Source organism: Macrosteles quadrilineatus, unplaced genomic scaffold (assembly GCF_028750875.1).
Source record: "Macrosteles quadrilineatus isolate MER2022 unplaced genomic scaffold, UCM_ALF_1.0 Scaffold_3__2_contigs__length_128488019, whole genome shotgun sequence".
Taxonomy (NCBI): domain Eukaryota; kingdom Metazoa; phylum Arthropoda; class Insecta; order Hemiptera; family Cicadellidae; genus Macrosteles; species Macrosteles quadrilineatus.
This window is the reverse complement of record NW_026542596.1, coordinates 7479847-7503402: the sequence shown is the minus strand read 5'-3', so window position 1 is coordinate 7503402 and position 23556 is coordinate 7479847. Positions and strand designations below refer to the sequence as shown.

Genomic DNA, 23556 nt, shown 5'->3' with positions numbered 1-23556 from the left:
AAACATTTGTTTCAGTTTATAATTAGTCTGATTTTTGCCACACAAACACGTTTTTAATCGTAGAAGGAAAACACAACAATTAATTTGAAGAAAACTGTCTCAAAGATAGAAAAGATAGTTTGCAGTCAACAATTATTTGTTCATATGGCAAAATTGCATTGAAATAAGCCTACAGTTTGGTTTTGACTATTCAACCAAGCATTTTTATTTTAAACCAAATGATAGTATTTATAATTTTTACATAATGGTTTATTAATCATAACTTAATTAGATTCGTCAACAAGCATTCTTTATATTTGAGTATTATTTTGATATGATATTTAATAATATAGTTTCCATAACTATAAATTGCTTAATTACTATTTTTTCCAGATGGCTGGGGCAATAGCTATGTATTTTATTGCAATTCTACAAATGACCACAACTGTTGGTTCTTTCAGCTGGTAGACTACAATCTGAGACAAATCTACGGAAATTTTGCTATTTCAGCTTTGTTGATTGTACACAATTTTGAACTATTAGCACAACATTTTAATAAAATGAGATTAGTTGATACATTGTGTACCCAGAACTTGTTTAACAACTTTACTGCTTTAAATTATTTTTTAAATTCAATTGATTACAAACTTTAGACAAACTATTACATCTTTTACAGTTGCTTTGCTACACATTTAGTAAGAATCCCCTTTGTACTTAAATTGCCAATAATTTAATAATCGTAATACATTTCATTTGTATTGCTTCAGAAATTTTAGGAAAAAAAGGCAAACCTTTTTTCAAAGTCTTTGTAACCTTGCAATGTTACATTAGTTGAATAACTTTGATAAACACACAGTTAGCATATGAAATGTTCTGGGTTTGAGTTCAATTTAAGTTCCGAATCAATTGTTTTTATTTTATCATTTAAAAAATACATCTATATGGTATGCTGGAGAAAAATTGAATGCTTGGACGAACTTTGAAAAACTAGGGTAAATTCTTTACCGTCTTAAACTAACTTAAAAAGATAAATTTTCAATGATGGTTTACGTACCGTAGTTCTGTTCACAAAATGATTTCAAACTTTTCATAGGATTTAACTGGCAACTATTATTTATAATTTATTATCAGCACTTTAAACCGTTCAGCTACTCAGTCAATTTATCTGCAATTCAATTTTGATATATTTATTCACAATTTAACAGCAGCATGGCATCACCATGTCCAAAAATTGTTTTAAAAAAATTATTTAAAAATAAATACCCAATCAAGGCAACAAGTAAGGCAACATAACATTATATCCATGGGTAACATTTTATACAAATTTATAAACACAAGTATACATCATTTAACAAACAAATTTTTCAAAAATGCAGACCTATCTTCTTTACTTGCTTGCTGCTTCTTATTTCTAATTTCTTCGTCAGTTTTCCTCTGCTTGATTGTATTAGTATTCTTATGATTTTCCTCTGCATTCACATTACCAGTTTTTCTATTTTTTGTTTTCTTCAATTTTTCACTCAGTTCCACCTGTTGAGCAAAGTGACTGGACTCTCGCTTGGCCAGTTCGATTTCAGTTCTAAGTTTTTGTTTCATAACTGCTCTTTCATATTCCAAACGTTCATTTAGATGAACCCACTTAAACCTAAACACATCAATAACTTATTAGTAATTAGTATGTGTAGAACTTAAAAAAAAAAAAAAAAAAAAAACTGTTAGAGGAAAAAATTACTCAGATCACTTAGTCTTCGGACTAAAATACATAAACATGTTTCCTAACGAATTCCTCTGTTACAATAATTTCCATGGATGCATTAACATTTTAAAGAGGTGTACTGGGAGGCATTCACATCAACTCTGAAAAATAGCATCAGATTTATTCCACTGAATTGAAGAGTTATGACTGATTTTTAATACCCTAGAGGATTGCGAAGGGTGTATAACAGGATGCAGCCAAGACCTTTTTAATGACAGTAAGTTATAGTTTTTACTAAACATATCTCCTAAATTTAAACCTGGACAAGGAAAGGAGAGAGCAAATTAAAAGCACTGTTAAAGACATCAACTTTACCCACCTCATCCAAAAAGCTTGTTCCCTCCTAAGGAAACTCTTAGCCAGCTTGTATTGCAAAGCCTAAAGAGATAACACTTACAGAGACAATGCATTTTTGATTTTGTACAAATTTAATACAGGTTAAATGACTAATTTATAAGCGACATGAAAGACAAAGGGGTCAGCAAGCAAAGAAAGCTTCTAGCTTTTTCACAATCTAGGATGATCTATGTAGCCGGGGGCCGTTTGTTGGGGTGATGATAGGGGGTTAATGGTTATGGTAATGGTATGGTATGGAGGAGGGAGAACGGTGGGAATTCGGGTAATCAGGAGGGAACAAATAGGGTAATTCTAACAGGTAAGGAATAGGAGTGTCTGGACCAAACTTAATGTAAGCGTGCTGAATCTGCTACCAATAAAATAGGAAGATTGCTGGGGACCAGAGGGACGGAGACCTTTTACCCAGATCAGAACACTTGCCTAGCCAGCCTTGATTTGCACTAATTGAACTAACTATTTAAATATTAACCTATCCTTCCAACTATGAACTGAACTTGGATAATCACTTACTAATACTGATGGAGTGAGTGAAATAATATGTAGGTAAATTGAATTCAGAATGGTTAACATGTATGAATTTGATTGATAATTGCTAAGCTACATTCTGTGAACATGTGGTTTAATATTTCATGTTTAAGAACGTTAACGGACTAAGTTGTAATTTCCTACATTTCAATTGTCGGGTGAGCCAGAAGGGCTCCGCACTTGTTACCTGACTTAGCCAAGCATTGTTTATACTTAATTCCTACTTATTAAACTATGGTCACTTATCCATAACATCGAGAGAAGGCCTGGAGATTTTCGGAGAGGTTTACTGTCCGGATGACGGTTGACGAAGAAGGAGGACAAGAGTATAGGGAGGTGGGAGAGAGCGTTGATGCAGTCGCGGCAGGCAACGAGATAAACATGCAACCCGGCTTCGCGAACTGCACACACTATAAAAAATATAGCGTGCCGCTATGCGTCACAGCTATAAGCGGCAATAGGCCTTGCCGGTATATAAAATTAATTTAATAATATCCGGTTCTTTCCACCTACCCATTTTTCTGGCTCTCTGTTTATTAGACATTATTTATGTAAGCTTTAATAGGCCTATCTATTTGTACTTCTAAGTCGTCTGACACTTACAATAGCACAGAATATTGTCATAAATCCGTAATGTCGGTTAAAACCAAAATCGCCCTCAAGGACATTAAATTCAAATTACTGCCACGCCAACATCACGAGAGCGACCAGCAGGAGCGCACGCGGTGCAACGCTTTGCACAAAACTCAGCGACACGGTGACAGCGCTAAAGTATCAAGTACACATAATCTCGCTTTGGGTCAGTGATTGTTGACAGTACGCTATAGCAAAGTCAACAAAACTAATATGTAGTATAACTGACATACTTAAAATACTAGATCGTCTGAAAAACGGTGGAAGTGGTTTAAGCTTAGCTCATGAGTTTGGTGTTGGGAACTCAACAATTACTAACATTAAAAATGACAGTGCATCTATATTGCAAAGTTTGCGTCTGTGCTGGACAGTGAGGACAGAAGTCTGTGCATTAACTTCAATGCTATACTATGCTTAATGCTTAGCTTAGTACCTGGGGACCGATCTTTGCTCGGGTAAAATCATGAGTATATCTAAGAGTGGTCTTTGGTCAATTTAATTTATCAAAATCTTTTCTAGTCTATCTTTTATCTGCTAAAACGGTCAATTGTAGTTGATACTTCATAAGCATAGTAATACCAAAAGGTAATTTTAAAACTTGTCTTTAACACAAAGGTAAAACCTTGTTTAAAAAGAGTCTTGGTGTTTTAGCTATAAAGTATGTTTAAAGCAAGGAATGTCTCGTTAAGAGGTGTGATAGTTCCAATAACATCATGGCTAAAACTGTACTTCTAGCAGGTGATTTCCAACAAATGCTTTTCCTGAATCATTGGAATAGAACATAGTAACTCCAGAATTATGTACGGTATGTATTTCATACCATTCGCAGTGCATCAGTGTGGAAGAAGATTTAAGAGGCTTAGGACGGGGCTGGATCGAGCAGTTCCCCTTATTATCTTAGGATTGGTAAAATCTGCCACCTAACGATACGTCCTAGGCCAAACGACTTCGCCAGCTCACCACCATGCCAAGAAGAGTTCCACGGGGGTCGTCATTGAGGTCCAGGATCAACCACAAGGTTGTCCGACAGCGGAGACCTGGACATCCAAAGGACGTCATTACGCGGGATCATCCACCCTCCAAATTCTCATCAGTATGTGGAAATTCAATTATAATTCCCAGGACTAAAAATTTAGAAGAGATAAGAAAAATTTAAATTAGAAAAAAGGGCAGAGATCATAATTTTAAATAAATAAATTAAACATAAATTAAGAACCTAAATAATCCATTATAGGCTATAAATAATAAATAAATAATTCCTGTTACATGAAAAAAAAACAACAAGAAAATAAACCTTAGAGGTTAAATCTGTAAAGTATTGTAGGTATGTAATATAAGTCAGTTTTTAATTAGGCCTAGTATTTCTTTTTCAAATGTGTTTCTTTTGTAGTTTCCTAAATGTTAATAGTCTTTGTTTGAAAAGTGTATTATTTTTCATAGGCCTAGATCATATTTGCTTTTTTTTTAAGTTTTGTGAAATGGACTTTGACCAAACGGCAAAGAGGTAGATAGGGTAAGTAACATTTGATAATTAAAATGTAGGTTTACACCAAATTTCATCAAAATCAGATCATTTTTGCTCGAGTTATTGTCTAACGGACAAATATGAATTTGATCAGTTGGTGGGAACCTCAAAACAAAAAAGTAATTCGGTCCCGGGTCCAGGTCTTACCATGAGACTTATGGTAAAATCTAATTTCCTAAATGGGAAATTCGCTAAAAGTGGTGAATTGGCGGGGAAAAGACTATTAGGCTATTTAAGAATAGTTAATCCAATAAAAATAAGTTAAAAACCACACAGTACCTGGGGAGATATTTCAAGTTCCATATATAATCGTAAAATCTACTTTTCTTCCGTCCTCCAATGGTGGTGTTATTCAAATTCTCTGCTACTTCTTTGGCCACTCGTTTACTCAGAAACTCCACCCAACCTTCTGTGAAATGCTTAGAAGGCTTCTTCCCTAAACAGACAAAAAGAGATCAGACCTAGTAAATACAATTTTATTTGTAGATCTACCAACTGTTTAAACATACAATAGCACACACACCTTCTTCAGATTCAACAAATTTCTGGTTGTATAAAAACAAACTTGGATAACATTTTGGAAGGCATCTGATTTGAAAACAGGGAGGTAAATTAAAATTTAAACTAGAATGCATTTTGGCAACAACCGTGTTTTACCATCGGTCAGAAAACTTCATCTAAGTTATAACATAGATAAAACAATGATTATAGTTATAACAAACATCAAGATAACAGAATTCTATTTCAAAACGTATTCAGTCTCCTATCTGTTTCTTTGTTTTTATTTCGCTTTTCTAATGTACCTACTAGAGGACCCGTGCTGCTCCGCAGCGTTGAGATAAATATCATAAAATGATAAAATAATACACTAAACTGAATATCAGTGATTACATAACCAAATTAACTAGGTGTACAAAGCAGTTGTCTGCCTGCAATATTGAGCGGAGGAAGCATATTAATCAAATACCAAAGTCATTCTGTTTTACGTAAATGAAATGTTTCTTTGTAGTATCCAACCAAAGTCAATGGTACGTTTGGCTCACATAAATGGAAAGTCTACTTGCAGTATCCAAAGTCAATAGTAGGCCTACATTTGGTTCACGTAAATGATGTATCTACTTTATATTTGCAGTAATTTATCCAAAGTCAATGGTTAATCTGGTTCTCATAATTTAAATGTCTGCTTGCAGTTGGTATCCAAATGGCAATGGTACATCTGGTTTACATAAATGAGATGTCTACTTGCAGTACCATAGATAAATCATACTCCCTTAGTAGATTTGTCATCCTTATGGAACAGCTGAAGCCAATTTTATTGTTTGTTCTGTACGTCCAACTGTAGAGGTTATGTTTTGTTTACAATTTGTTTCTTGTTATTTCAGTCATTTAAAACCTCATTTAATCAAATAAAACGATTTAATCATAAAGAATAACTGGTCCCCTAGTTATATAACCAAATAGTAAAGCACAAATCATGAAAATAACCCTAAAATAATAGAAACAAAATGTGGTCTACCCCAGCGATCAGTGTGGACGTACATGAACTAGACATGAAAAACAAGCTTCAAAATTTACAATGGGATGAGGAGTCTACTTGTGTTGCTTAGTCTATGGCAGTACCCAAAGTAAAGTCACCAATCAGTATCCAATCTTGTTCACTTAAATGGAATGCTTATTTAAAGTATCCAAAGTCACTTACGTCAAGTATGTCTGGTTCACTTGTCTACACAGTTTCTAAAGTCAATGGTGCCCAATAAAGTTTGGGCCTAATATTGTGTCATTAGGCCTAATTAGGTTATTAGTTTTGTCGTAAATTATGCTCAACGATTGTGGTAAATTATTAATCCGATTGTTTCCCCCTTTTGTTCATTTGTAATGTGCTAGTTTAAATGATTTGTTGATAGACGTTAAGCCTATTTTGCTTACCTTTTTATTGTCACTAGTGTACACGTTGCTTGAAATAAAGCAATTGCAAAGAAGTAAAGTAGTTATTTAAAAACAAATAAAAGCCATCATAATTTCAGGATGAGTTTAAGACTGAACTCATATATTACGTACGGTACCTAACAGTTCCATATAATCAACAATTCTTGTAAATATTTGATCACTTTTCAAAAGCTTTCCTACAAAATAGTATTCGTCTAACATCCTAAAAAACAAAATCCTAAAACAAATAAAAGCCATCATAATTTCAGGATGAGTTTAAGACTGAACTCATATATTACGTACGGTACCTAACAGTTCCATATAATCAACAATTCTTGTAAATATTTGATCACTTTTCAAAAGCTTTCCTACAAAATAGTATTCGTCTAACATCCTTGTTCATTGTTTGTGGGAATCTTCATATTGTAGCTGTAGGTGTCTTCATTATATAATGAACAATTTCTCAGTCAAAACTGTCAGTCATTTGGTTGCAGTCATTCTATCGTCACTTTATTTACAGGGTTTGTTAAAGTCCAAAAAGGTTTAATTACAACACAACACAATATTCTATCAAATTTTGATCGTTCGTCTTGTTAATTGTTACAAGCATTACTTAAAATATAAAATCGATCATTTAATTAAAAATAGTACCATTTTCTAACCTGAAAAACGTCCGTCAGGCGTCCGAACAATCCAAAAATATCGGTGAAAAGAAATCTGAAACTGACTAACGGACGCCTGAAGAGCTACTCAAAGATTTATTTGCTGTTAAATATTTACAATCAATACAATATAGGTTGATAACAATAGTAATTTTTTTTAATCTCTATTTCCTCTACTTGGTGGCGTTCTATAACTTTGCTATGTTTCCATGGTTAACAAATCGGTTCTTTCAATGATTTCCCAAGAAATACAGTAGGCCTACTATGTCAATTCATTTTTCTTATTCGGTAAAATGTATCAAACTGTCCAGGCTTTCTCTCGATTTTTTACATTGTAATATGTATTATGAATGTAAATAAAAATTGTACATATTTAATTTCAACAAAATCAGTAAATGTACCCAATGCGTTTCATTGAATTGAAAAGTAAATAACAGCAATTGAATTATACAGCTGATTAAAATGTAAACAATTATGTTCTTCATAAGGATAACATGGGAACTTTATCAGCCACTGGGGCAGAGCCCAAGGGACTTTTTAAAAAATGTAAGGTCAGTTTGCAAATCTAAGCGACACGCTCTTTCCAATGAGACGTCAAAGGATAAAATCGGTTAAGAAGTTCAACCGACAACGTTTCACGTAGCGTATTAATTATATAGATCTTGTAAACACTGTCATGGCGACCGATCAACCCATATGGCCCATGTTAAATTTAGAATAGTTTAAATTCATGTAGGGAAAATCCCTGTTGTCCGATTTGTACCATTTCAGATCGATACCTTCCCACAGTCACCACGACTGAGCTACATTTCGTAAGTAAGTTAAAAACACTAAATAGATTTAAAAAAATATATTTTATGAACAATTAGGTGAACAAATTAATTAAGTATTGTATAAATCTTCGTGTTGCCCTCCCCATCCCCTTAAATCTGCTACCTAGATCTCCTATCATACTTGAGTACATGGTAGTTCTATTACATGGTAGTTCTATTAAATTGCATATCCGAAGGTGTAAAAAAACGTATAACTCAGTCATTTTCCATCTGATTTTAACGAACAAGGTTTCATTTGATTTGTATTAAAATTCTCTATCCTTTTGGTGAGGTGAAAAATTGTCTTAATATTTACGGTTTTCATGAAATTTGGTATTAAAGATTTTAAATATCCGCCATGAAACGGCTTGAGATATTGGAAAAAAATTTTCACAGTTCTTTGTACCTTTAGAACTACACATTCATACCAAATTTTAAATCTCTATCTTGAAAAATGCCAAAGATATTAAATAATTTATACAAATCACAAACGGACCGACAGAGAGAAATCTAGGCGTTTTAGACCCATACTTCTATGGTGTTTTATGTTTGTCTTAGCCCAGGGAACAAGTCCACAAAATATGTCCAGACAATTCGGAAACACCCTGTATATCCATAAACAAGTAAACTACAGCAATTTTCATTTTCTCCATAAGAATAACATGGATATTTTAAATGCCTAAGTACACTATTTTTGAATTTTCTCCGTGACCGTTAGGCATACAACAGCGCTTTAATATACTAAATTATTTCTTTTTTAAGCTCTACAAAACAGTTTAAAAAGAAATTGCAAATTCTTTTGTTTTTAGGGTCAAAAATGGGAAAACCACATTTTTGCCCCATAAAACCCCGTTTCCATGGTCCGATTATACTGGATCGCGAACTCGTTCGAATAAACATCGGTTTACACGTTTGTACCAAATTTTGTCAAAATCGGATCATTTTTGCTCGAGTTATCGCACTAACGGACATATATATATATATCTATATATAAAGCCAAAAGTACCCATGAACTTTTGAGAAAACTACAAGTCACACCCCCATAAACCATATACTTAAAATGTTCGTCATGACGAGAAACCTTGCGCAAAATTATCCATTAGGCCTATGTCATAAATTGCCCTTTAAGGTCGTAATTCCTTTCTAAAGGGAACTTTTCATATACCTAATGTTAAAAATACCTCAGCTGTACTTATTTGTTTGTTATTCTTTCAATTTATTACCTTATTAAAATCAGGTGTGATTATTTGTTTCTTTTACTGTATTTTGTTTATTTCAGGTTAACTTAACCAATCAATAATACTTATGATGTCAAACGGGGCGAAGCCCGTGGGTAACAGCTAGTATATATAATAAATAAAATAAATATAATATAAATAAATAAATATACGGTAATATAAATAAATAAATATATAATAAATAATATATAAAAAACATTTATATGAATAATAAATAATATATGTATATATAATATATATATGAATTTGAACGGATAGTGTTTTTGGCCTCTAGGGACCTCAAAATCAAAAATTAAATCGGTCCCGGGTCCAGGTCTTACCATGAGTACTATGGTAATAGCTTATTCATAGGTAATTTCGCTAAAAGGCGGTTAAAAATCTTAAAAATTTGATTGTTCTTATTTTTAACCCTAGTTCCCGATAACCTGGCATTTCACAAACTCGGCACTCTTCCAGTCTACATTTCACCAAGTTTGCGGGACTCTACTGTACATGTATCAGTTAGCGCGATAACTCGAGCAAAAATGATCTGATTTTGATGAAATTTGGTACAAATGTGTAAACCTACGTTTATTCGAACAACGCGAACCACCATAATCGGTTTATGGGAAGGGGGGTTTATGGGGGTTTTATGGGGTAAAAGTAGATTTTTCTCATTTTTGACCCTAAAAACACGAAATTTCATTATTTCTCGTCAAACCATTTTGTAGAGCTTAAAAAAGTGAATAATTTTGTAAATTGAAGTGTTGTTGTATGCCCAACGGTTACGGTGATAGTTAAATAAATTTTAAATTCCCATGTTATTCTTATGGAGAATAAATAAACTGTTGTAGTTTTCTTTTTTATCAATATATTTTAATTAAATTTGGTAATCTTGTTTATTTCATACTAAGCTATCAACATTCCTGTAGATACACGTCTCAGTATCTTCCCTGTAGCAGCAAACCTAAGTACTCAAACTAAAATTAATGTTATTTAAATAAGAAATAAATCTGACAGTTTTTAGGGAATATTTTAGTAGAAATCCAGCCGGGTAAATTGTAATTCCGTTCGCTTAGTCAGCAGATTTGTTGAGGTGGGGTTAATTTTATTTATTTGCGTTGTCTAACTAAACAAAATATAGGCTACCAGTACTTATAATAATAAGCATTACTGGACGGAGCGAGCGAAGCTCTTAAACTACACTCCTGCTTTTGTTTTACAAATACTCCTCAACGGCTGAAGCCATTCACACAAAATTTAGCACAGTCGTAGTAACTGTGGAAGTTATAGATTTAAAATGGTACAAATCGGACAACAGGGCTTTTCCCTAGACGTGAATGTAAACTTATCTAAATTTAACATGGGTTGATCGGTTGCCATGACAGTATTTTTACAAGATAGGCCTAACAATAAAAAGGTCATCAACAAATCATTTAAACTAACTCTATTAGTACACCTTCATGCGGTTTTTTCACCATCAGCAAGTTTGGTTGGTTAGGTTAGGTTATGATAGTTTAATTTGGTAATAGGCCTAGATATATTTTAATATATCAATTATTAATCAAAATTTTCAATTCGATAGTTTCAATCGATATTAGCGTAGCCCAGTTAAGAAACTGTACCCATTTTGGTTAAGGTGTGTAAGTTAGCCTATTACCTTTTGTTTTAGCAGGCTGAAGGAACACTCTTCCAACTTCTCCATATTGACTCATTATTTCAGTAATTTTTGTAACGTTCATGAATGGCGGAATGGTTGATAGAAAAATGATACCCTTCTTAATCTTTTTCCTTCTTAACCTGCTAACACTGGTGTTAGCAATATTTACATTTTTAACATTGCTGTTTGAAAAAATTAAATATTCTTCGCTACTGGAATCAGCATCCATAATCTTAGAATTGACAACCTCTCCAGAATTAGTCATATCTAATATACCCCACCTTCCTATAGACTATGAAATATTTATTGACTTCAGGATTAGCCTACTGTCTAGTGTAATTTGGATTAACATAATTGTCCATTGACATTGACACAAAACATTAATTAAAAAAATAACTATACAAGACTATCCGTCTGCGGCCCAGCTTGCTCTACTTCTTCATACTAACTTACTAACTAAATAAGTTTAGTAGTAACTTTTACTAAACTAACAGTAACTTGGTGGTAGCTTTGTAGGTTAGGTCTGCATTGTGAGAGTAAGTAACTAACTAACCTCAAAATCGAATGAGTGGTTATTATTACGGTGGGGCACACGGGAGGGACTAAGGCTAACATATCTTGTAGTGTCAGCGTTCGCCGCTAGAACTGCTAAGTTGAAAGAATTTAATTTTTTTTTTAATTTTTAGTTATAAAATTAACTTATTAATTATAAAATATTGTTTTAAAATTATAAAATAAATTTTTAATTTTTAAAATTAAACTGTCATAACATAACCTAACCAACCAGACTTGCTGATAATATAAAAACTATATAAGATAAAAATCTAATTAATGATTACTTATAATTTTCAATTAATTATAAAATTAATTTTAAAATTTAGTATTATAAAATTAAACTGTCATAACCTAACCTAACCAACCAAACTTGCTGATATGAAAAATTTGTTGACAAAAAGATAGTGCTGCCAGCGGGATTCGAACCCGGGACCTCCTGAACAACAATCCGAAACGCTACCAACTATGCCACGAACGCCGCAGAAATCACATCGTTTCGTTACGGTAATCGTGCCGCCTCAAGAGAAGACATTAGCCACTAGAGATATGACGTCACTACACCTATAGCCTTAGTCCCTCCCGTGTGCCCATTCCGTTATCATTATAGCTCAGTGGTAGCAGTAGTCCAGTTCAATCAATCCACTAATCCACATCCATTCCGATTTAGTCCAGAGTCACCCAGTCCAGTCAGTCAATACAACACTTTTGTCGGTATAATGGGATTATTTCAGTGTCGATCAGATGGGAATAATTCAGTTTCGATCAGTTTTAATGGTTGTTGATCATTTGGAACCCACACAGCATTAGTAAGTTCAAGTTTTATCTAGTTTTATCTAGTGAACAGGTTCACCGAGTTGTTGACGTGATACGTCAATGTATGGAAGATAAAAAGTTTTGTTCAGCTGCCTTCTTGGATGTTAGCCAGGCATTCGATAAGGTGTGGCATGTTGGCTTGTTATATAAAGTAAAAAAGTTTTTACCCCATTCAATTTATAGCATTTTAAAATCCTACCTTCAAAACAGGACTTTCCAACTTAAATATCAAGACGTCCTCACTAACCTACGTCCAATTGAATCTGGGATTCCTCAAGGAAGTGTCCTCGGGCCGTTTTTGTATATTCTCTACACAGCAGATCTCCCAGAAAATGAGTTGGTAGAAATTGCTACATTTGCGGATGATACTGCGGTTTTGTCTGTTCATCGTGATCCATTTCAAGCTTCTCTAAATTTACAGCAAAATCTGAACATAATTACTGATTGGTTTAAGACATGGAGGTTCAAAATTAATGAAACTAAATCTGTCCACATTACTTTTACTCTAAATCAAAATTCTTGTCCTCCTGTCACAATAAACAACACCCAACTTCCCGAAGTAACTGAGGTTAAATACTTAGGTATCCATTTAGATAGGAAGTTAACTTGGAAAACACACATTTGGAGAAAACGGCAACAACTAAATTTAAAATCTAATCGGTTAAATTGGCTCATCGGAAGAAAATCAAAACTTAGTCTAGAAAATAAATTATTGCTATATAAAACTATATTGAAACCAATCTGGACATATAGAGTGCAACTATGGGGCTCAGCGAGTACTTCTAATATAGAAATTCTCGAAAGATACAGTGCCGGATTTAGGGTACTTGAGGCCCTAGGCCAAATTACTTGAGCGGCCCTCCCCCTCCCCCTGTGGTGGAAATTCCTTGCAATCGCGGAAATAATCGTGAATATCTCTTATGCATCAAGGGGACATCATCATTGACACCCGTGATCGTGGATGAAATCGTGGACATCTCTCCTAAATCAAGTCAAAGCAATCATAGGTATACGAGAGCGTGGCAAAATCATGAACATCCCCACGGGCTGCAACAAAGGGACATTATCACCGTCACCCGCGACCGCAGTAAAATCGTTAAGGGGATAGGCCTACGCCACTATCTCCAACTTTATTTTTATTTTTTAATTTTTGTCAACCTAATTAGTATATTTTGTTTATACTCGACTTATTTAGAAGATTTAGGTCCAAAAAATTGAATTTATGACTTATTTACTAAATGTATATGCGGTTTTAGTTTTTTTCACCCAAATTTTTAGGGATTCGGTATTGAGAATAACTTTTTAACTACTGAACTGAATGACATATTCTATTTATTTCCTGATTCAGGATTAAATAATGAGTCATTCTGTGTATAATCGTTATGGTAACTAACAAAACAAGATTTTTAGGACACTTTATTCAAAATATAAAAAAAGCTAAAAAAATTTAAAAATTAAGCGTAAACATAAATAGTTTTAGTAAATGTATAGGGGTTTTTATAGGGGTATCTATAGGGGTTTTTATACACACAATCCCTTATTACTTTATAAAGAAGGTCTGGTGAAAATTGGAATACTATATCTATAGTACTAACGGAGTTATTCTAACTTTTGTACAATAACAACCTAAAAAACACGGTATTGAGATAATCGCAGGTGATGTAACAGGTGATTGGCAGAACTAAAATCCCCATGACAACACTAGTTTATTATTTTATATTATATATAAAAATACCAAAGTACTTATTTTGTTTTAAATAAATGTACCCTAATTTAAACCTTCATAATACATAATTATGATACAAAATCAAAAATGTAAATATCAGCAACAAAAAAAATAAATAGTCCAAATTTTTTTCAAATTACTGGTTGCGGCGTTTTATATTTTATTTATTTTATACTAGGAGTTGTCAGATTGGAAACATTTTTTAGGTAAATGTTCACAACTAAATAACCTATCTAAAAATGCAACTTTTGGAAAATGTAAAATAAATAAAAAATGTGGCCCAGAGATAGTGGCGTACCCCCTTAACATCTCCCGTGGGCCGCAATCACATGGACATCATCATCAACACCCACGGCTGCGGCAAAATCGTTAACATCTCCCGCATGCCGCAATCACGGGGACATCATCATCGACACCCACGGCCGCGGCAAAATCGTTAACATCTCCCGCATGCCGCAATCACGGGGACATCATCATCGACACCCACGGCCGCGGCAAAATCGTTAACATCTCCCGCATGCCGCAATCACGGGGACATCATCATCGACACCCACGGCCGCGGCAAAATCGTTAACATCTCCCGCATGCCGCAATCACGGGGACATCATCATCGACACCCACGGCCGCGGCAAAATCGTTAACATCTCCCGCATGCCGCAATCACGGGGACATCATCATCGACACCCACGGCCGCGGCAAAATCGTTAACATCTCCCGCATGCCGCAATCACGGGGACATCATCATCGACACCCACGGCCGCGGCAAAATCGTTAACATCTCCCGCATGCCGCAATCACGGGGACATCATCATCGACACCCACGGCTGCGGCAAAATCGTGAACATCTTCTGTGGGCCGCAATCATGGAAACATTATTATGGTCACCTGTGATCGCGGCAAACTAATGGTTAAAAAAATTATTTGTTTATCTAAAAAAATTGTTGTGCAATCTTCTGCGGCCCCCTCTTGCTTGCGGCCCTAGGCCGCGGCCTAATCGGCCTAGTGGTAAATCCGGCACTGGAAAGATACCAATCGACAATGCTGAGGAAGATAACAAATGCACCATGGTACCGTATGTCAGCAATAGGACACTACATCAAGACCTTAAGATGCCTACAGTTAAGGACGAAATCATGACCATAAGTGAACGATATATTACGAAATTGGAATCTCATGAAAATCATTTAGCTCTTAACTTATTAACCCTTTGAGGCCCAAGTTTGATTTTTTTGGAAAAAAACTAATATATTTATATAAATCAATAAAGGCAAGTCCTCTAAACATGTTTTGAACATTTTTTTTATTTTTTCTTTGTAATTTAGAGGCTTGTCCTCTGTAGAGGACACTGGGCAAATATTAAAGTGAAATTCTCATATAAATAAAAATAAAAGCTATATTTTTTTAGTAGTTTACAGAACTAAAGTATTAAAAACTGTATAAATACAAGAACTACTTACTTATAAATTAAAATAATAACATTAAACTAAAAACAAAACAACAAAATTTTTAAAAATTTTAAACTTTTTAGTTTTTTTTAAAGTTTGTAATGAAAATGTTCAATCATTCCGGTAAGAAGCTGTTATTATGTGCATTACCACTTGCTTATTACAGTGAACACATGGAAATAATTTTCATTTAAATTTTCATTTAAAAATTTTTTGTTCAAATATATGTCCCCTCTAGAGGGCACTGGGCGTATGTCAAAGTGGACATGGTAAACACTAGGGATCCAATAAAAAATAGACACAAAATCAGATACACAATGTTATGAATTTATTTAGTTAACAACAATAATTATCTCTTTCCATTTCAAAACCAATATGACCAAAATTCACTTCATATTTTGTTGTAATATTTACTTGTTCATTGTCACTATCACTTAGATACCGTATTCAAGTTCAGGCACATTGCCACTTTCAATTAGGTATAAAATATCGTTAGCTTCCACTTTTCTGTAACTCATTTTATAACCTCTAACAAAAACCACTAAATCACTGTTGACAAACTGTACCCAGCTGTTCTAAGCATTACAACCATTACAACTCACCATGGAGTAATGGGACGATAGACTACAACATTTGCCTATTGTCCTCTCCAGGGGACATCGAAAAACAAAAAAATCCAGCAACTTTATTAGTGATTGATGAGGCAAAATACTGTTATATTATTGTTCCTACGTTGCTAAGGAACAAAATAATGTACCAACCTTTCATAATTTTTGAATTTATAATAATGTATAACAAACATAGTGTGTATGTCATGCCACCAAATTGATACTGCTGTGGCGGCCGTGCCCTGACGTCATATGTTTTTTGTAACTTTAGTAAAATCCAACAGAATGAGCTGAGATTGATATTTGTGTGTTGCCAAAGTGTCCTGTTGACAGGACAGTGGGTTTTAAGGCACTAAACAATGACCTGGACTTCACAATAAATTAATAAATGGCATGTCCCCTACAGAGGACAGTGGGCCTGAAAGGGTTAAACAACGTGGATACAATTTACAGACTTAAGAGGCCATCAATTCTCGACCTGCCCTACAGATTTTTGTAAAGTGTTTTTATTGACAAATTTGTTGTTGAGAGTGCTTAACAGCTATTTTTAATGTTCCAAAGTCAATTTTTCGTATTACATAGTATTTACTTATTGTTCAATATATAATAGAACAGATTGTAAAGTAAATAAATAAAAAAAAAAAAAAAAAGTTTTATCTAGTATGCTAGCATTTCGTAAAAGCACGGGTAAAATGATAAACATAAAACATAAATGCACGAAACCTGAAACCCAGGAAACCCAAAAAAGGAAGAATACCCCCGCCGCAGCAAACCTGCAGACTAAGCGAATTTCAACTTGTCTGATTACATTATTTTTACTCAAATATTTCCATAAATAAGACATATTTATTCCCTATTTAAATAACATTAGATTTAACAAGTGCTTAGGTTTGCTGCTACGGGGAAGGTAAAAAGTGTTTTTTGATCATACGTGAATAGTATGGGATGAAATAAATAAATTTGCCAAATTTTATCAATATATATCCATAAACAAGTAAACTACAACAATTTTTATTTTCTCCATAAGAATAACATGGGAATTTTAAATTAAACTTTTTTTGAATTTTCTCCGTGACCGTTAGGCATACAACAACGCTTCAATATACTAAATTATTTCTTTTTTAAGCTCTACAAAACGGTTTAGAAAGAAATTGCAACATTTTTTGTTTTTAGGGTAAAAAATGGGAAAAACACATTTTTACCCCATAAAACCCCCCCCATAAACCCCTGTTCCCATGGTCCGATTATGCTGGATCGCGAACTCGTTCGAATAAACGTAGGTTTACACGTTTGTACCAAATTTCATCAAAATCGGATCATTTTTGCTCGAGTTATCGCGCTAACGGACACATATATATATATATGAATTTGAACGGATGGTGTTTTTGGCCTCTAGGGACCTCAAAATGAAAAATTAGATCGGTCTCGGGTCCAGGTCTTACCATGAGTACTACGGTAATAGCTTATTCCCTATATGGGAAATTCGCTAAAATTGACGACTCTCCGATCAAACGATTGTAGCGAAGACAAACGGAAATTCATAGAACAGTCGTGATAGTGTAATAGTGGCGCTACATGACAATTCAACCAAGCCAGCTTTTCTTAAAGCAAACTAGAAAAGAAAAAGAAGAGCTATTTGGTTTTTTGTTCAAACAAAACAACAAACGAAACAAGAAACCACAGACAAGGGAAACAAAGTCAATGGTTGATTTTGATCTGGTTCTCATAAATTACATGTCTACTTGCAGTATCTAAAGCCAATGACACGTCTGGTTCAAGTAAATGGAATGTCTACTTGTAGTAACTATCCAAAGTTAATGATATACATTTGGTTCACGTAAATCGGATGTCTACTTGCAGTATCTAAAGTCAATGGTTGATCTGGCTCTCATAAATTACATGTCTACTTGCAGTATCTAAAGCCAATGACACGTCTGGTTCAAGTTAATGGAATGTCTACTTGCAGTACCTATCCAAAGTTAATGATATACATTTGGTTCACGTAAATCGGATGTCTACTTGCAGTATCTAAAGTCAATGGTTGATCTCGATCTGGTTCTCATTAATTACATGTCTACTTGCAGTATCTAAAGCCAATGACACGTCTGGTTCAAGTTAATGGAATGTCTACTTGTAGTACCTATCCAAAGTTAATGATATACATTTGGTTCACGTAAATCGGATGTCTACTTGCAGTATCTAAAGTCAATGGTTGATCTGGCTCTCATAAATTACATGTCTACTTGCAGTATCTAAAGCCAATGACACGTCTGGTTCAAGTTAATGGAATGTCTACTTGCAGTACCTATCCAAAGTTAATGATATACATTTGGTTCACGTAAATCGGATGTCTACTTGCAGTATCAAAGTCAACAGTTCATCTGGTTTACATATTAAATGTCTACTTGAAGTATCCAAAGTTAATGTCTCTGTTTCTTGTAAATGGGATATCTATACTTCCAGTATCTAAAGTCAATAATGCATCTGGTTCTTGTTTCTAATTGCTGTATCCAAAGTTAATGATATATTTGGTTCACATAATTTGGAATCCCTATGTGCAGTATTCAAAGTAAATTGTACGTCTGGTTCACGTAACTGAACAATGTCTACTTGTAACATCAAAAGCCAATGTTTCATTATCTTTATTGGTTATACATTTTGTAGCAAATAATGCTCAACAGTATCAATTCTACTTAAGTCCAAAACATGGCATCTTTTCAATCTGTATGTATAGTTGCTGTTGATCGTTTTTAGACTTTAAACTTTGTACCAAATATGCAAAGTTTGTGTGTTAGCTCTATTGCTGGATAAAGACTAACTACTGTGTTTAAATTATATCAAATTTGCTTATTGTTCTATTTTCTGTTGAACAGATTGTAAATTAAATAAAAATGTTACAAAAAAAAAGTATCAATTCGATTGTTCTTCCCTTTTGTTCTCTATTTTGCAATGTGCTAGTTTAGATGATTTATTGGTAAACACATGTTACAACTTTTGTTTATCTTTTTATTGTTATCTTGCAAATACTGTCATGGCAACCAATTAGCCCATAAGGTCCATGTTCAATTTCTAAAAGTTTAAATTCGCATAGGGAAAGCCCTGTGGTCCAATTTGTACCATTTCAGATTTATACCTTCCCATGGTTGATTACTATGACTGTGCTAAATTTCATACAGATCGCTTCAGCCGTTTAGGAGGAGTATTTGTAAAACAAAAGCAGGAGTGTAGTATAAGAAATCGCCGTTACTGAGAGGGTGACTGATGGGATAGTGACCTTCCTAGAATAGAATTCTTATTGTTGAGATATTATATTTCATGAAGAGAAAAACATCTTAAACATCTTTGACCCAACAAGCCATAAACTTACCACACCGGGGATGTTTCAAATTATTCATACAATATTCACTTTAAATTTTTAATAATAAATTTTAAATGAACACAGCAAAGTTATTTATAAACAGTAAATTTATAACGTCTTCATAGATCTAGTCCAGTTTCTTGGTGTCCCCGCCCTGTCCAGACACGTCCAGCAGCTCAGACGCTAGTTCCTTCTTGCTTTCTTCTTCATTCTTTGTTTGAAGTTCTTTAGTTACTTCCTGCAGATCTTAGCAACACAATCTTCACAAATATATGACGATGTATCATTTGCGTTGTATGCATCGATGTAAAGGAAGTATGTAGCTATGGCTAGTAAAACAGCTATCACAGCCAACAATCCGTCGGACAAACTTACGACCAGATACATATTGAAAATTGTAAATTAATTTTATTTCTGAGAGGGAAGGTTGAACGACAACAACAACTCTTTTATTTACTTTTTTTAATACAACACATGTTAACTATTATAGAGAAAAATTTAATTTGATTGAGAACATATGTTTATACATTTAGGTAGTCAATTAAACCAAGGATTATTAAATACTAGGTGAAGCCCGTCGAAATCGACGGTTGGTTACTTTCAAGGCTTACGTCAATTCATCTAACTGCCATAAATAGAATGAAATTATAAAAACTTTAATATTTTGCTTTGTTTAGTGGGTAAGTAAGTGTAAAAATAATAATGACTATTGCGCAAGCTACAAAATATGGTTTGATTATTCAATGAATAAAATATTTCCAGTACCTCATCGCAGTTATTATTACTATGTTAATTGGTTCCATCTCTTTTTGAAGAACTTTTGTTTCCTTAGTCAATGAAGAAACGAAACGAAGAAATCGGAAGTCGGAAGGAAAAAGCGAAATGGCACACGGAAGATTTCTCAGGTGCCATTTGGTCACTATAACTGCTGACGTCACTTTGAGGGAACACCAATACCGCAACGATACGGTTTCAGCCATCGGCCTCGGTGGTGCAGTGGATAGCGTTGCGGGCTGATAAGTGATAATCTGAATGATCCGGGTTCGAATCCCGCCGGCGGCCCTAACTTTTTATCAACAATTTTTTCATATCAGCAAGTTTGGTTGGTTTGGTTAGGTTATGACAGTTTAATTTTATAATTAAAAGATTATAAAATTGAATTTTAGACAATTATAATGTTATTTTATGAACAAAACTATTTTTTAGATTAGTAAACCTTTATTCGATTTTTCCATTATCAGCACGTTTGGTTAGTTTGGTTAGGTTATGACAGTTTAATTTAATAATAGAAAATTATAAAATTGTCTGTTTCTTCAGACGCAGCAGTTAGTGACGTCAGCGGTTAGTGACCGTCGTGAAGTTAGCGGCTCATTTCATCGGCGCTTTTTCGGTTTGTAATAGATGTGGGTTGGTACGCCTGCGGATACCACAAACGTGTTTTGCAGGGATGTCGGAAAGACAATTCAATGGCAATACGGTGCGAAATGATGTTTTTATATTTATATAATGTCAATTATACATTGATAAAACGTGTATACACGTTAAAACTAATTAATTGACGTATTTTAAAAGGCATATTTGAGACCGTACTGTACATTATACGTAGCTATGGCTTAACATAACGCGATCAATTAAAACTCCGAACATTAAAAAGTGCATAATCTTTTTTCCTAAGTCCATCACATCAACTTTGAGGTATTCTAATGGTAATATACAATGTGTTGAATACTCAGTATAAATATGATTGAGGCAGTCCAGTGAATTACGAAGCTATAAGGCAAAATGTATATGGTTGATAGAAATTTGCGTCAGGAAAGAGTGTACAATCGTTTTCCTAAGCCCATCACATCAACTTTGAGTTATTCTAATGGTAATGTACAATCTGTAGAATACTCAGTATAAATATGATTGAGGCAGTCCAGTAAATTACGAAGTTATATGGCAAAATGTATATGGTTGATAGTAACTCGCATTAGAAAAAGTGCACAATCTTTTTCCTTAGCCCATCACATCAACTTTGAGGTATTCTAATGGTAATGTACAATGTGTAGAATACTCAGTATAAATATGATTGAGGCAGTCCAGTAAATTACGAAGTTATATGACAAAATGTATATGGTTGATAGTAACTCGCATTAGGAAAAACCGCACTATCTTTTTCCTAAGCCCATCACATCAACTTTGAGGTATTCTAATGGTAATATACAATGTGTAGAATACTCAGTATAAATATGATTGAGTCAGTCCAGTTAATTACGAAGCTAGACCTAAGGCAAAATCTATATGGTTGATAGGAATTTGCGTCAGGAAAAGTGCACAATCTTTTTCATAAGCCCATCACATCAATTTTGAGGTATTCTAATGGTAATGTACAATGGGTAGAATGATCAGTATGAGTATGATTGAAGCACTCCCCTAAATTACCCAGTAATATTGCAAAATGTTTATGGTTGATAGGAACTTGCATCAGGTAAAAGTGCACAATGTTGACCCTAAGCCCATCACATCAAATATGAGGTATTCTAATGGTAATATACAATGTGTAGAATGCTCAGTATAAATATGATTGAGGCAGTCCAGTAAATTACGAAGCTATAAGGCAAAATCTGTATGGTAATTCCTGACGCGAATTCCTATCAACCATATAGATTTTGCCTTATAGCTTCATAATTCACTGGACTGCCTCAATCATATTTATACTGACTATTATACACATTGTATATTACCATTAGAATACATCAAAATTGATGTGATGGGCTTAGGAAAAATATGGTTCACTTTTCCTGGCGCAAATTCCTATCAACCATATAGATTTTGCCTTATAGCTTCGTAATTAACTGGACTGCCTTAATCATATTTATACTGAGTATTCTACACATTGTATATTACCATTAGAATACCTCAAAGTTGATGTGATGGGCTTAGGAAAAAGATTGTGCACTTTTTACTGATGCGAGTTCCTATCAACCATATACATTTTGCCATATAACTTCGTAATTTAATGGACTGCCGCATTCATACTCATACTGATTATTCTAAACATTGTACATTACCATTAGAATACCTCAAAGTTGACGTGATGGGCTTAGGAAAAGTATTGTGCACTTTTCCTGACGCAAATTCCATCAACCATATAGATTTTGCCTTATAGCTTCATAATTCACTGGACTGCCTCAATCATATTTATACTGAGTATTCTACACATTTTATATTACCATTAGAATACCTCAAAGTTGATGTGATGGGCTTAGGAAAAAGATTGTGCACTTTTCCTGACGCAAATTCTTATCAACCATATACATTTTGCCATATAACTTCGTAATTTACTGGACTGCCGCAATCATACTCATACTGATTATTCTAAACATAGTATATTACCATTAGAATACCTCAAAGTTGATGTAATGGGCTTAGAAAAAAAAATTGTGCACTTTTCCTGACGCAAATTCCTATCAACCATATAGATTTTGCCTTATAGCTTCGTAATTCACTGGACTGCCTCAATCATATTTATACTGAGTATTCTACACATTGTATATTACCATTAGAATACACCAAAATTGATGTGATTGGCTTAGGAAAAAGATTGTGCACTTTTCCTGACGCAAATTCCTATCAACCATATAGATTTTGCCTTATAGCTTCGTAATTAACTGGACTGCCTCAATCATATTTATACTGAGTATTCTACACATTGTATATTACCATTAGAATACCTCTAAGTTGATGTGATGGGCTTAGGAAAAAGATTGTGCACTTTTTCTTAATGCGAGTTACTATCAACCATATACATTTTGTCTTATAGCTTCTTAATTCACTGGACTGCCTCAATCATATTTATACTGAGTATTCTACACATTGTATATTACCATTAGAATACCTCAAATTTGATGTGATGGGCTCAGGGTCAACATTGTGCACTTTTCCTGATGCAAGTTCCTATAAACCATATACATTTTGCCATATAACTTCGTAATTTAGGGGACTGCCTCAATCATA

General features: G+C 34.0%; 1 protein-coding gene across 1 annotated transcript; it reads right to left on the bottom strand.

Annotated features, from left to right (window-relative positions):
* Positions 1–1274: 1274 nt before the first annotated feature.
* On the bottom strand, positions 1275–11575 carry LOC128989757 (uncharacterized). Its single transcript, XM_054411792.1, has 3 exons — positions 11053–11575; positions 5055–5211; positions 1275–1624 (listed from the first exon to the last, which is right to left on the bottom strand). Exons 1-3 carry the CDS (start codon positions 11315–11317, stop codon positions 1324–1326), a joined length of 723 nt encoding a protein of 240 aa, XP_054267767.1. The 5' UTR covers positions 11318–11575; the 3' UTR covers positions 1275–1323.
* Positions 11576–23556: the final 11981 nt, after the last annotated feature.

What these genes read in the sequence shown, in the direction of transcription:
- LOC128989757 (XM_054411792.1), bottom strand. Translation starts at nt 11,317, where the DNA reads ATGACTAATTCTGGAGAGGTTGTCAATTCTAAGATTATGGATGCTGAT. An exon ending in TCAGCCTGCTAAAACAAAAG is followed by an intron (nt 5,212 to 11,052) that starts GTAATAGGCTAA and finishes TTGTCTGTTTAG; the next exon opens with GGAAGAAGCCTTCTAAGCAT. An exon ending in AACTTGAAATATCTCCCCAG is followed by an intron (nt 1,625 to 5,054) that starts GTACTGTGTGGT and finishes TGATGTGTTTAG; the next exon opens with GTTTAAGTGGGTTCATCTAA.